The following is a 14,549-nucleotide window of genomic DNA, read 5'->3' on the forward strand; positions in this document are numbered from 1 at the left end:
AGTATAGTAAGGCATAAAAAGTCATAAAAAAGTCATTGGATTGTAAGGCATGAAAGATATTTAAAAAGTCATAGTATAGTAAGGCATAAAAAGTCATAAAAAAATCACAGCATAGTAAGCCAAATAAAGTTGTAGGATAGTAAAGCATAAAAAGTCTAAACATAGCAAGCCATATGAAGGCAGAGTATAGTAAGGATAAAAAGTCATAAAAACTTTGTAGTATACTAAGACATAAAAAAGTCATAGTGTAGTAAGGCGTTAAAATTGATAAAATCGTCATAGTATAGTAAGGCATAAAAAGATTAAAACACGTCATAGTATAGTAAGGCACAAAAAGGTATAACAACATCACAGTATAGTAAGGTATAAAAGTCATAAAAACAACATAGTATGATAAGGCGTAAAAAGTCATTAAAACATCATAGTATAGTCAGGCATAAAAAGTCAAACACTTCATAGTATAGTCAGGCATAAAAAGTCATAAACACTTCATAGTATAGTAAGGCATAAAAAGTTTAAAAAACATCATAGTATATTAAGGTTGAAAAACAACATAGTATAGTAAGACATAAACATTTTTAAAAAAGTCAAAGGATAGTAAGGCATGAAAAGTGAATAAAACATCATAGTATAGTAAGGCCTGAAAATGACTTAGTATAGTAAGGCATAGAAAAATGTCATAGTATATTTAGGTATGAAAACAACATAGTATAGTAAGGCTTAAAAACTGATAAAAACATCATATTACAGTAAGTTCTAAAAAGATGAAAAAACAGTCACAGCATAGCAAGCCATATGAAGTCATAGTAAAGTAAGGCATAAAAATTCATAAAAAAGTCAGTCTACAAAAAAGCATGATAGATATTTAAAAGGTCAAAGTAAATCAAGGCATAAAAAGTCATAAAAAAGTCATTGTACAGTAAGGCATGAAAGATATTTGAAAAGTCATCCTATAGTAAGGGATAAAAAGTCATAAAAAGTCACAGCATAGTAAGTCAACTTGATTAATAGTATAAGAGGGTATGAAAAGTCATAAAAAAGTAATCGTACAATAAGGCATGAAAGATATTTAAAAATTCATAGTATAGTAAAGAATAAAAAGTCATAAAAATGTCAGTGTAGTAAGTCATAAAAAGTCATAGAAAAATCAAACACAATAATGCATAAAACGTCATGATATTCAAAGGCAAAAAAAGTAATTAAAAGGTGAAAAGATGATTTCTCGTGCCCAAGACATGAAAACGTTTACAAATCAGACTAACAACTCAAAACTTCAATTTGACTGGTTCATTCATTCAAGAAGGATCTAACGTAGGATACCCCAAACCTCTCACTGAATGCAACAGCTTGAGTTGCTTATAGCGTATGTTGTTCTGGGTTTTGTAACTTACATCTGTTAACCTCGAGACATTTACCTCTTTGTTTCACTTTTATTGCTTACCTCTTCCTAAAAGGGGGTGCATCACTAAATCTCTGCGTGATGTAGATAAACCCATTAACAACAATATAACCATAAAATCCAGATATGTAATAGATCCCTTGACGTCCTGCTCGCACCAAAGGTCAGCAGCTTACCTAAGATTCACATCTTAAACATCCTTAAACCAAAGTTACCAACATGCAAAAACAAATACAACCTTACAAAATAGTATAGTAAGGCATAAAATGCCATAAAAACATCTTTATAGTAGAATATAAAAACTTTACAGTATAGCGAGGCATAAAAATGTCACAGTTAAAGTTAAAAATCAAAAATTCACAGTATATTAAGGAAAAAAAGTTATAATATAGTAAGGTATAAAAACGACATTGTTTTTTTCCCAATATCTTTATTGTAATTCTTCATGTCACATACAGATTGCAACATGCAGTAACAATATAACAAGTTGGGATCAAAATGTTTACATTACAAATACTCACACAACCACATACACTCACACCTGCACTAATCCCGAGAATAAAAAGAAAAAAAAATTCCTGTTTACAATTTCCTTTCAGGTAAGGCTTCCATTTCCATCTTTTAAAATATTCATGTCTGGGGCGTCGTGTAGCGTAGTGGTTTAAGCAGGCGCCCCATGTGTAGAGGCTACAGTCCTCGCTGCAGTTGGCCCCGGTTCAAATCCCGCATCGGACGGCCTTTCGCTGCATGTCATTCCCCCTCTCTCTGCCTCCCTGTTTCCTGTCACGCTCCACTGTGCTGTCCATTAAAGGCATAAAAAAAAAAAAAAAAAAGCCCCAAAAAAATATACTTTAAAAATATTCATGTCTGGTTTCCAGAGTTGAAGAAAGTATCTTGGTCTGACTTTAGCATTGTAAGTCCATCTGTCCAGACCGACACAGTCTGAAAGTTCCTTTATCCACATTATAGTCAAACAACATACCTCCCTAAATAAACACATACATAAATATATACATATATACGTACACACCCACAAAGTAAATCAACAACTGAAGTTATGAAAACAAGAAAGTGATGAAACATGTTGACTTTGTGTGTCAGTGTGTTTTGCAGCAGCAGCTGTTTGAAGCTGTGATCAGGTTTATATAAAGACTGGAGGTTTTTCTAACCACAGTGATGTTTGTTCAGCAGTGATGATACTCCATAAGTTCATCTGCAGACTCTCTGATGTGTGTGTGTTTTTCTTTAAAGCTCTGTTCTGATGGATTAATTAAATCAGATAAAACATGATGTGAACATATGAGTAGAGGATGTCCAGGTCCAGGACTGCTGACCGCTGGACTAGACTCTACTGTGTCAACCATGACCTCTACTGACTATAATCATTCTCTGAACCTGTTGCCGTGGAGACAACCCTCCTTCCTGACTCACCCTGACTGTTTTTGTTGTCATGATCCTCCCTGAATCTGTTGCCATTGGTGACAACCCTCCTCCCAGACTCTGTTGCTGTGGTGACGACTCTCCTCCATGACTTTGTTACCATGGTGATGACCCTCCACCAGCTGAACAAACAGAGGAGTAAAAACCGGGGAGACACGCACCGCAGCGATGCAGCAGCTCTCTTGTCAGTTCAAACGACGAAATGAATAAAATGTTATGATGATGTTTTTGAAGCAGACTGACACTGTGGACCTGGTCTGATCATCAGAAGAGGACAGAGTCCACAGCTCCATCACTGGACTGACTGACTGACAGTAGAACCTGTAGAATAAACAGACTGTAGACATGGACATAAAAACACAACTAAAGAAGCTTTTGTTGTTTTCATATTTCTTACTTTAGTCAGTGATGAAGTCTGGTCGTGGTAAACTCAGCAAACATTTCAAACTAAATTAATCTTTCTTTATTTCTAAAGCTTAGACACAGACTTCAGATCAGACCATGGTCTCTGGTCAAGAATCTACTGCCTCATCTTTATCTAACATCGCCATCGTAAGGACACTGATGGGTTGACAGTGGAGGAGTTGGCTGTGATTGGTTTTTATCCCCTGATCAACACAGGTTATGGCCTATCACATTTTCAAAATAAAAGAACATTCATTCACTGACTAAAAGCTCTGCTTCAAAGTAAGAGTCCATCATAGTACTGTCATGGTAAAATTGCGATGAGTAACCTGACTGTGTGTGTGTGTGTGTGTGTGTGTATACACCAGCTCACTGCAGATGATTACTATTAGTACTATTAGTACTGATTATTGAGTGTTAGCAATATTACCAGTAGTTACCGAAAGTACAAGTCTGAATCACATGGTCACTGGGTTTTTACTGATTTATTTTTTACTGGTCTTCCTCCAGATAAAGTCAGACTGGTTCAGATTTCACACACACACACACACACACACACACACACACACATCGCAATGTTACCATGACAGCAGCAGTCTATGATTCGTAGCTCCACCCTCCATGATCTTTGACTTCCTCTCATTCTTCCAACATTTCCTCCAGGAAGCATCTGGGTCGCCGTGACAACAGACACCCTCCATGTCCACTGTTTGTTCAGATACAAAAGCTGTGTGTGTGTGTGTGTGTGTGTGTGTGTGTGTGTGTGTGTGTGTGTGTGTGTGTGTGTGTGTGGTTCATCATCATATACACTTCTGTGTGACACAGTTTGAAGAAAGTGAAAAATCTGAAATCAAAGAATTAAAAATCAGTTTGATCAGACTGAAATCATTAGATTTGTTAAGAACCTCTGGTGTCTTCTCAAGGACTGCTGGAGCACCTTCAAAGATTTATGGATACCGATATGAACTCATTGAACCACATCAAGGACCATTGTAACCTCTTCAAGAACACCCGACCTCCTCGTGAACCACCATCAAGAGCCGCCAAGAACCTCTTCATGGACCTAAGGACAAGTCAAGCTCTTCAAATCCCATGCAGGCTACTAAATGACCACTGTAACCTTTTTTAAGGAAAACCCCTAGAACCCCTAGAACCCACTCACCAGCCACTCCTATGTCTTCAAGGACATCTGGTGGCTATTCAGAAAAAAAAAAAAACGTGGAAACTGTTCCATGACCATTTGAACTTCTTCAAGGAACCCTGAGGCTTCTTCTGTGACCAGACAAACCTGCTCAGTGATCTCCCCAGGAACCTCTTCAAGGACCACTTGAACCTTCTCAAGAACCCTATTAACCAGAAGAAGTGAATGAATTTAACCCTGAAAACTGTAAATCTGATGTATTTCTTTATATTTCTTATTTTATTTCCAAACTCCATTCACAAATTTCAAATGTGTAACTCTTGTAATGTCTGTATTTTGCGTTATTTCTTAACTACAGTGAGTTGTTGTATTAATGAATCAGAATCTGTTTCCCTGTGCAGGATCAATAAAGTTGATCTGATCTCCATGTGAAAATTAAGAATTTCAGAACCAGGTTTGGTTCAAAGATCAGAATCCGAAATTTCCTCTCAGTGTAAACGACAGCGGCCCTGTTTCTCTGGAGGAAACCAGCTCGCCGTATCAAGACAAACACACTTCCTGTCCTGACGGGGGGTGGGGGGGGGGGGTGGGGTGTATGAGGGGTGAGGCTGCCGACAGTCAGTCTGTCAGCGGAGCTACTCTGGAGGAAAACCAGCAGAAACTGGAGAGCGCAGAAGAAAGTAAGGAGAAGCTGGAAGAAGACCGGAGTTGGAAATCTCTTTAACCCTAACCCTAACCCTCAAAGAAAGAGACGGAAGAGGAGAAGTGAATTAATCTGTTTCCTTGTGAGGAAGGTAAGAACATAGACTCATTAAATTAAGATCAGAAATAAAGTGATACAAACCCATCAGACTAGGAAGCTTACTCCCTTCCTTCTCTTTATGATGCTTCCTTGCTCCCTCACTCTCTGCGGCATGTCCATCACAACATGTGATCAGAGCTCTATATGTTCAGTCTCATAGACTCGTCCTGTTACTCTTCACTTCGTTAGAGCCACGTCGGTCAGACCGAGCTCAGCCAATCACTGCAGGTTTTTTAAAGATGGAGGTGGTTCATTAGTAGAGTGTGAATGAAATAATTAATTATCATCACACTGAAACAAACTGAGCATACATATACCGTAAAAACCAAAGCTCTGATATTGACCTGTTCTAATTTCTCCTGGTGATCAATTATAAAACTTCTTCAAATAGTTGCACACTCACATACTAAATTACTCATTACCTTCAACTTAAACTACAATGTGAACATGGCTCTATTTTATTTTCAGTTCATTCATGTTGACAACCATCACCATGATGGTTCAGTGACTGATGATAACTGCAGTGGTTTGGTCTGGAGATGTCAGGTCTCTTATTACTGTTGTTGTTGAATCAGATGATGATTAGCACCTGGTTGTTAAATGAAATGCATCAATATGATCATTAGATTCATGAATTTGACTTTGTCCCTATTGAGAAACATATCAAATCAATAATCTGATCAATACAGTAAAACTGTTTCTCAACTTGTCAGAGAAATAGAAATTTAGAGTTGAGTATTGTCTGCACATTATGATCACCACAGTTCTGTTCTCCTCTACCTGTCACATTCATTTTGACAGAGTGACGTTATCATCAGAGGGACGACTCAGGAAAGATGGCATCTTGGTTCAGCTCCTGTTGGATTTACCTTTGGATCATTGTCCTGTCTGGAAGAGTCTCTGCTGATTTGGCTTCACTGCCAAATTACACCATCCATCACACCAAGGTCAACTTTGACCAGGCCAAGGAGAACTGTTCTCCCAATGTCCTCACCACCCTCGCCACTGAGCAGGAGGCCACCGAAATCCTCAGGCTCATCTCCAGGTCAGTGCTGCCAGAGAGTGAATTCATCTTTTGGGTCGGGCTGAGGAAAGCCAAGAACGAGTGTGTCGTCCCTGCGCTGCCACTCAGGGGATTCAAGTGGGCGAAGGACGGCAGCGAGGAGTCGCAGGTGAGCCGCTGGATGAAGGAGCCGCAGAGCACCTGCACAACGGTTCGCTGCGCAGCTCTGCAGGTGTTGTTTAATCAGTCAGCAGTGACATGGTGGGGTCTGATCCCAGTCACATGTAAGAATTCTTACCAGTTCATCTGCAAACTGACAAGACGGACAGCTGAGGACAGAAGGACCACTACTACACTTGCTGCACCAGAACCACCTAAACATGCTGCACCAGAACCACCTAATCCTGCTACACCAGAACCACCTAATCCTGATACACCAGAACCGACTAAACATGTTGTACCAGAACCACCTAAACCTGCTACACCAGAACCACCTAAACCTGCTACACCAGAACCACCTAATCCTGCTACACAAGAACCACCTAAACATGCTGCACCAGAACCCCCAATCCCCGCAACACCAGAACCACCTAAACCTGCTACACTGGAACCACCTAATCCTGCTACAAGAGAACCACCTACACCTGCTACACCAGAACCATCTAAACCTCTTGCACCAAAACCTCCGAAACCTGCTGCAGCTGAACCACCTAGACCTAATGCACCAGAAACTGGACCACCACTGGGGTCAGACCCGTGTCTGCTCCCCCTTATACCTGACGCCCGCGCCCTCAGTCTGGACCCTGACAACAGCAGCAGGATCCAGGTGGAGTGCTGGTCCTACATCCCGCTGGAGCTCCACTGCTGGGGTCATCCTGCTGTGTGGCATTTCGTGGACGACTCCCCTGCTAACTTCACAACCATCTGCCTACCGTGCAGTGATGGCTTCCACAAAGACGCTTCTGCAAACTGCGTGGACATAGATGAGTGCACCAGTGGCGCCCGCTGCAGGCACACCTGTCTGAACACCGAGGGCTCTTACAGGTGCATCTGCTCCGACGAGAACGGGAAACACCACGACGAGGGCTCGCCGGCATGTACGGATACCATGGCAACTGATGACAACAGCACGCTGACGGGCATCCTGATCGCCGTGGCGATCACTGTGGTGGTGCTGGTGGTGCTAGTGGTAGTTATCCTAGTGGCAGTGAAGTACTGCCTGATGAGAAGGTCAGAGAAACGTGCCATGAAGGACTTGGAGAGGATGGCGATGAAGAATAAAGATGGCAAGGGGGGTGATGATGTAATGTGACTCCCAATATCGCGAGACCTGATGTGAGAATCTACATGCCGATGTCCTGCTGCTGAAAACAAACAATTACCTGCAACTGAAGTAAGGCAAGGATTTAATCTTTCTGAACGAATCATCACCTATAAAAGCTGACAAACTGGATGATCTGGAATAGTACAGCAACAAATTCTACGAACTCTACACCATAAAGATCCACCACAAGCTGCACTCCATCTGCCAAACGCTAACGCTCACTCACTGATTCACCCACCCAGACCGACACTTCCAGCTGTTACCCTGAAGTTAGTGACACTCTCATATCCATCGAACACAAACTGTCTGATCTTGACACCAGGATTGCCCTCATTGAAATAATACACAAGGAGTTTCAGGAGTTAAACAAGGGTTCAACGAGTTCAGCCACGACCAGATCCACACACTAACCAAAGAGAACAGTAGAAAACCTCTGTACAATCACTCACTGCTAACTTAACAACCAATAAACAAACTATTGAAAGAGACCATACTGGACCTGCAGTCGTGATAGATGCGAGACAACCTCATCTTCTCTGGCAGCCCGGAAACCTCCAATCATTCCCCCTCCAACCCCAAAACCGAAGTGAAAAACTTTTTGACCACCAAACTTAAGATCCTTACCAATACAGCCAGCCAAATCTCCTTTCACCTTTTACACCGTCTCAGCACCGTAAAAAGGAACACAAACACCCCAGACCCATATTTGCCCAATTCAAACATTATAAACACAAAGAACTGGTTAAAAAAAAAGAGAGGGAGCTGAAGGGAACAAACTTCAGGATGAATGATCAATGGACAAAAGACTCTTTTCCCTGTATGGAAATATTCATTTATGTTTAACGTTATATGGTCTGTAATTGTGATGGTGGCGACAATCTACATTATGAGTTCTTAAAACGATTAGTGGTGGTAATGATCTATATTATTGATCATAATGTAATGTTGATGGTGTTGAAGATGGCAGTGTAATGATAATAATAGTATTGTTTATTAATATATATATATTTTAAATTTTTATTATTACTATCATTATTATTATTGTCATTATTATTATAATCATTATCATTACTGTTATTGTCATTACAGGTATTTTCTCCATTAGTATACCACAATATATTGTATTATTATTAATAATATGCATGAAATACATACAAACTAAACAGCACATGAGCACATCAGCAACTTTTGTTTGTTCGTCATGTCTTGTTTTGTTTCAGTCGTTTACACTTGATGTCTTTTCTTAGTGTTTCTGTCATGTCTCAATGTTTTGTACCTGCATCACTTAATAAAAAATTTAATTAAATTAAAAAAAGGACTGGATTCCTTCACAACATCCAATGAGAAGACAGCAACATGAGAAGGCAAAGCTGTGATTGTAGGAAGTCGTGTCATTATAATCGGGTGGTGATGAAATGACTCAAATAAAAAACTTACTTTCAGATTAAAATGTTTTTATATACTGTAAATGAATAAGTTTGTTTCTGTGGCAGAGAAACATCTGGATCTAGACCTGGTTTGATGTGGACTGCTACGGACTCGGTTCGTCTTGTTTCACTTTCCTGAGTCTGAGAGTTAAAGGTCTTTTAAATTAAATTGTTTGATTATTTACTGGATTAAAGACTGATAACATTTACTGATTTCAGCTGTGAGTCTGAGGATGATTTTTAACTTGACCTTCACTGACATGAAAATAAAAAGCTGACCTTCTGTTTGTTGAAATGTTGAATATTGAACATTACTTTTTTCATCAATAAAGATATTTGTTGTTTTGGACAAATTACGTTTTGTAGATTTTATTTTGAAAACAGAAACTGAGATCCTGTGTCTTAGTGTTGACTGAGCTGCAAGAATATTCAACATCTATATGACCAAAAGCGTGTGGACACACTCTGGAGTCAAATACATGTTAATATATGAACAGACTTTTGCCTGAGGTGCTTTTGTTCTAAAAAAATAAATAAATAAAACTGAGTAAAATGTTTATGATCCGCATGTTCTGTTCAGATGAGATGCTTTTAGAGAAATCAGCAGACTTTGGGTCCTGGTCTGTGAGCTGACTCAGGGACCGGGTACTGTCAGTGGTTTCTGCGGGACAGGATATGGTCATTGTGTGTTTACAAACTGGTTTTCCTGTTTCCTGAAGAACAGAGATTCTCAGACAGGAAATGACACCCCACCCCCCAGCTGACTCATGGGAGATTGTGATGATTTAAAAGACTTAAATGATGACTGAAGATACCCCCCTCCTCCCAGGGGTCCAAACCAGATGATAGTTCAGTCTCTAGTCTCAGGTTCGTTCTGGTCAGCTGTCACAGCTGGAAAGTAACTGATTACTCCCTGAGTTACTCAGTTACTCTAGTGTTGAGTCTTCATTTTAAAGCTTCAGTCTGTATTAAACTCCACCTGCAGCAATAATCAATAACTAACTCCCTTCTCTCACTCTCCATCGCTCTCTTCCCCTCTCTCTCAACCCGCCCCCCTCTCGGAGCGTCTATCCGGTTGAGCCGATCATTATAGGAGAAACTGCGGCTCGTTTTCCCGCCTCCTGAGGATCAGTCTTTATTTTGATTTTTCTCTCCATCATCAGTCTGTGATGCAGCTCAACATCTCCTCTTCCTCCTCTCCTCTCCCGGTCTCTCTCAGCTCTTTGGAGGACTTCCTGCTTAACGGCTCCGGTACCGGGTACGGTAACGGCTCGGCGGCGGGCGGCGGAGCTCCGTCGGCGGGCAGCGCGGCTCTCATCTCGTCCATCTACTCGGTGGTGTGTCTGGTGGGTCTGAGTGGGAACTCCATGGTGATCTACGTCATCTTCCGGTACGCCAAGATGAAGACGGCCACCAACCTGTACCTGCTGAACCTGGCGGTGGCAGACGAGCTGCTGATGCTCAGCGTGCCGTTTGTGGTGACCGCCGCGCTGCTGCGCCGCTGGCCGTTCGGTGCCGCGCTGTGCCGCCTCGTGCTCAGCGTAGACGCCATCAACATGTTCACGAGCATCTACTGCCTGACGGTGCTCAGCGTGGACCGCTACATCGCCGTGGTGCACCCGCTGCGGGCGTCCCGGTACCGGCGGCCCACCGTGGCCAAGCTGGTGAACGTGTGCGTGTGGATGTTCTCGCTGCTGGTCATCCTTCCCATCATCCTCTTCTCCTCCACCGCCCCCAACTCGGACGGCTCGGTGGCCTGCAACATGCAGATGCCGGAGCCGGAGCGGCGCTGGATGGCGGCGTTCGCAGTCTACGCCTTCCTGATGGGCTTCCTGTTTCCGGTGCTCGCCATCTGCCTGTGCTACGTGCTGATCCTGAGTCAGCTGCGCGTGGTGGCGCTGCGGGCGGGCTGGCAGCAGCGCCGGAAGTCAGAGAGGAAGATCACGGTGATGGTGACGGTGGTGGTGTCGGTGTTCGTGGTGTGCTGGATGCCCTTCCACGTGGTGCAGCTGGTGGGAGTCTTCCTGCAGCGTCATGACCCCACCCTCAGCCAGTTGGCCGTCGTCCTCGGTTATGCCAACAGCTGTGCCAACCCACTGCTGTATGGTTTCCTGTCCGATAACTTCCGGCGCTCCTTCCAGAGGATCCTGTGTCTGCGCTGGATGGAGACCCCTGAGGAGCCCCTGGACTACCTGGACTACTACAGCACGGCCTTGAAGAGCCGCAGACTCAGCCTAGACCAGGACCAGCAGGAGAACCGGGAGCAGGACTCAGAGAACAGGATCAGGACCTGTCCCCTGCAAACACCAGCTCCAGGGTGTAGTCCGAGTCCTGCAAACACCTCCAAAATTTAAAGGACCATAATGTGTTTTTTTGTCTAAATCCAAGGACTGTGTGGACACTTAGGCCCCTGGATGACATGGACTACTACAGCTCAGCCGCAGATTCAGCCCGTATCAGCAGGAGGGCCAGGAGCAGTTTCTCAGAGAACAGGGCCTGTCCCAACAGAGCAACCTACAACTTCAGGATGTGGTCTGGACTGTGCTGACACTTCCAGGATTTAAAGGATCTGTGTTTTTTATGCTGTAGTCCTGTTGAAGCTCAAGTTTTACTTTTTGCAGCTACAAGGATCCACATGGGTCCACAGGGATCCACAAAGGTCCATGGCCAAACATTTAGAACCTCATGGACTAGACATGGAGATCAGAAGAAGTTTCTATCCGCTCGTCACTGACTAAAGTTATAATGAAGGTTCCATTCAGATCTGCGATCAGCTGCTAAATGAATGAAGCTAATTAATGTTGATAACCTGAATGTGACCTGAGATATTGATTGTTTATTGATATTGATTGTTTTGACTCAGTGAAACAACACCTGGAACAAACTCACACCAGGATCTAAAGGGAACGATCAGAACCCGACCGTGTAGAGAACCAATACAGTCTGGTCAGTGTTTATTTGGTGCCTGTTCCTACTATAATCTACAGAATTGTTCTGAGGTTCTACTTTCTGAAAGTAAAGTCAGGATTCTTTCAAAATAAAACCAAGTATAGTTTTTACTCCTCAGTGAATCAGACCAGTATGTGCTGTGACCCCTCCCTTTGCCTTTAAACCAGCTCTAGTTCTCTTCAGTTCACCCTCTCACAGTTCTTCAGGTTCTTCAGGTTATTCCTTCATCTTGGAGAATCTGCCTCAGGTCTTCTCTCTCTTCATGTGATCCAGACTGCCTCCATGGTGCTGAGATCAGGTCTCTTTGGTAGCCAGACAATCCAGGTTCTCCTGGTCTCTGAAGATACTTTATGACTCTGGACCAATCAGATGCCTCCTTATGATGATGATGGAGACGAGTATGAAGGTCTAAAGGGTCTAAACCTGGTGCCTGCTACTGTGGGTTTACAGATTCAGGGGCCAACAGCTCATTTTAGGCCCCAGGGTCGGAAACAGGTGCAGGTCGCTGTAACACACAGGCAGGTGAGACCAGGACTGAGACCTGGAGCTGTGGTGGTTTTCTCTCTTCAGTCGATGGTTAAAGATAAACTGTCGCTGACACCTGAAATATTATGACAAAAAAACTAAAATAAAACTGAGTAAAATGTTTATGAGCTGCATGTTCTGTTAAGATGAGATGCTTTTAGAGAAATCAGCAGACTTTGGGTCCTGGTCTGTGAACGGACTCAGGGACCGGGTACTTTCAGTGGTTTCTGCAGGACAGGAAATGGTCATTGTGTGTCCCCTCCAGCGGAGACTGATGATTTAAAAGACTTAAATGATGGATGAAGATACCCCCCATCCCCCCAGGGGTCCAAACGAGATGATAAAGCAAGTTCAGTCTCTGGTCTCAGGTTCGTTCTGTTTAACTGTCACAGCTGGAAAGTAACTTAGAAACCGCGGTCTGAACATTTCAGAATCCAGAGACACTGACTGATTTTTATATCTGCTTCAATCACACAAACCACAGTAGTTTTACTCTGAAGGCCATTTCCCGTCTGCTGGTTTCCTGTCACAATACATTCTCCTCAGGTTTCAGCAACAAAGTTTTCTAGTTGATCAGTCAGTCAGTTAGCTAGCCAGGTGTACCTAATAAGCTGACAACTGATGACCAGGTGAGAAAGGGTTCCTCCTCCTCGCCATCAGGACTGAACAGTCTGCGTGAGGCTGCAGGATGATGATGATGATGATGATCTGCAGTGACTGATCAGTAATGATGATGATAAAAGCTTTTCTCTGATGAAAGCTGAGGATTAATGTTCCATCTCATCACTGAGCAGCTGCTTGATGAACTCAGTCAGCTGAGTGAAGGTCACCTCTCTGATGATCAACAGCTGTTTAATCAAAACATACAGGTGAGAGAGATGACTGTATTATTACGTCAATGACACTGTCTGATGGAGCCTGTGTTTACTGAGTCACGTCAGATCAGCTTCAGCAACAGGTTCACAGTGAAGAGCTGCTGCAGTCCTCACTCTATCTATGTGTCATCAGGTGACCTCAGTCCAGGACCAGCTCACACCTGCAGGTAAAACTACAATAATATAGAGATACTCTATTACACTCTAAAATACTGAAGCATCGCAGTAAAAGTACTTCCTGTACCTGAATTTTAATGTAAATAATAATAATTCTAACATGTTTTTTCTAATAATTAGTTCCTTTTGCCATGAAGCAGATTAACGAGTCAGGTTGTTGTATCTGAGGTCACTGTAGTTGACTAGTGACACTGTAGTTAGCGACAGTGTAGTTTGTGACTGTAGTTAGTAGTGACACTAATTAATAGTGACACTGTAGTTAGTGACTGTGTAATTTGACTGTAGTTAGTGACACGGTAGTTTGTGACTGTAGTTAGTATTGACACTAGTTGTCCTGACCTGTGTTGTCTTTCTGTAAGATCTGACTCCATCTGGTGGCAGCAGACCACAGTCACTTCTTACTGTCTCCGTAGTCTGACACCTCTCAGCTCACAGGGGGATTGTGGGTAATGTAGTCCTCTGATAAACTGCCAGGAGATTTCACCTCAGCTCCATCTGTGCTGCTGTCAGAGGGACAATGGTTTAAAGATGATTGTGAATGTGGAGTCAGAGTCTTCTGTCCTTACCTCAATAACACTGTGAGCTGACGTGAATCCCCCCCCAGCGACCAGCAGGTGGCAGCATCCACCTGACAACACGGCTGACACACATCAGTGAACCAGAATCAGACAAGTTCCAGCAGTTTGAGGGAGTCGTCAGTGAAACTGTCAGAACTGATGTCGCTGCAGAACAACAGAACCATAGAACAACAGAACAGAACCACAGAAAAACAGAACAACAGAACAACAGAAACACAGAATAACAGAACAACAGAACCACAGAACAACAGAACAGAACCACTGAATAACAGAACAACTGAACCAAAGACCAACAGAACAGAACCACAGAACAACAGAACCACAGAAAAACAGAACAACAGAACAACAGAAACACAGAATAACAGAACAACAGAACCACAGAACAGAACCACAGAACAACAGAATAACAGAATAACAGAACAACAGAACCACAGAACAGAACCACAGAACAGAACCACAGAACAACAGAATAACAGAACAACAGAACCACAGAACAATAGAACC

General features: G+C 42.7%; 2 protein-coding genes and 1 non-coding gene across 3 annotated transcripts; 2 read left to right on the forward strand and 1 right to left on the reverse strand.

Annotated features, from left to right (window-relative positions):
• Positions 1-458: 458 nt before the first annotated feature.
• Positions 459-535, reverse strand: LOC147818774 (small nucleolar RNA SNORD36). Its single transcript, XR_015437644.1, has one exon. It is a non-coding gene; the product is annotated as a small nucleolar RNA SNORD36 (small nucleolar RNA).
• Positions 536-4,996: 4,461 nt separating this feature from the next.
• clec14a (C-type lectin domain containing 14A) lies at positions 4,997-9,294 on the forward strand. Its single transcript, XM_023412490.2, has 2 exons — positions 4,997-5,179; positions 5,989-9,294. Exon 2 carries the CDS (start codon positions 6,024-6,026, stop codon positions 7,500-7,502), a length of 1,479 nt encoding a protein of 492 aa, XP_023268258.1. The 5' UTR covers positions 4,997-5,179; positions 5,989-6,023; the 3' UTR covers positions 7,503-9,294.
• A 596-nt stretch (positions 9,295-9,890) lies between these two features.
• sstr1a (somatostatin receptor 1a) lies at positions 9,891-12,000 on the forward strand. The gene has a single exon (XM_023412491.2). It carries the CDS (start codon positions 10,111-10,113, stop codon positions 11,293-11,295), a length of 1,185 nt encoding a protein of 394 aa, XP_023268259.1. The 5' UTR covers positions 9,891-10,110; the 3' UTR covers positions 11,296-12,000.
• Positions 12,001-14,549: the final 2,549 nt, after the last annotated feature.

The sequence above is a fragment of the Seriola lalandi genome, unplaced genomic scaffold (assembly GCF_002814215.2).
Source record: "Seriola lalandi dorsalis isolate HSWRI2012SDOR001 ecotype SW California unplaced genomic scaffold, Sedor1 jcf7180002054481, whole genome shotgun sequence".
Classification (NCBI taxonomy): domain Eukaryota; kingdom Metazoa; phylum Chordata; class Actinopteri; order Carangiformes; family Carangidae; genus Seriola; species Seriola lalandi.

Excerpts from the sequence above, each read along its gene's own strand:
- clec14a (XM_023412490.2), top strand. The coding sequence starts at position 6,024 with ATGGCATCTTGGTTCAGCTCCTGTTGGATTTACCTTTGGATCATTGTC.
- sstr1a (XM_023412491.2), top strand. The coding sequence starts at position 10,111 with ATGCAGCTCAACATCTCCTCTTCCTCCTCTCCTCTCCCGGTCTCTCTC.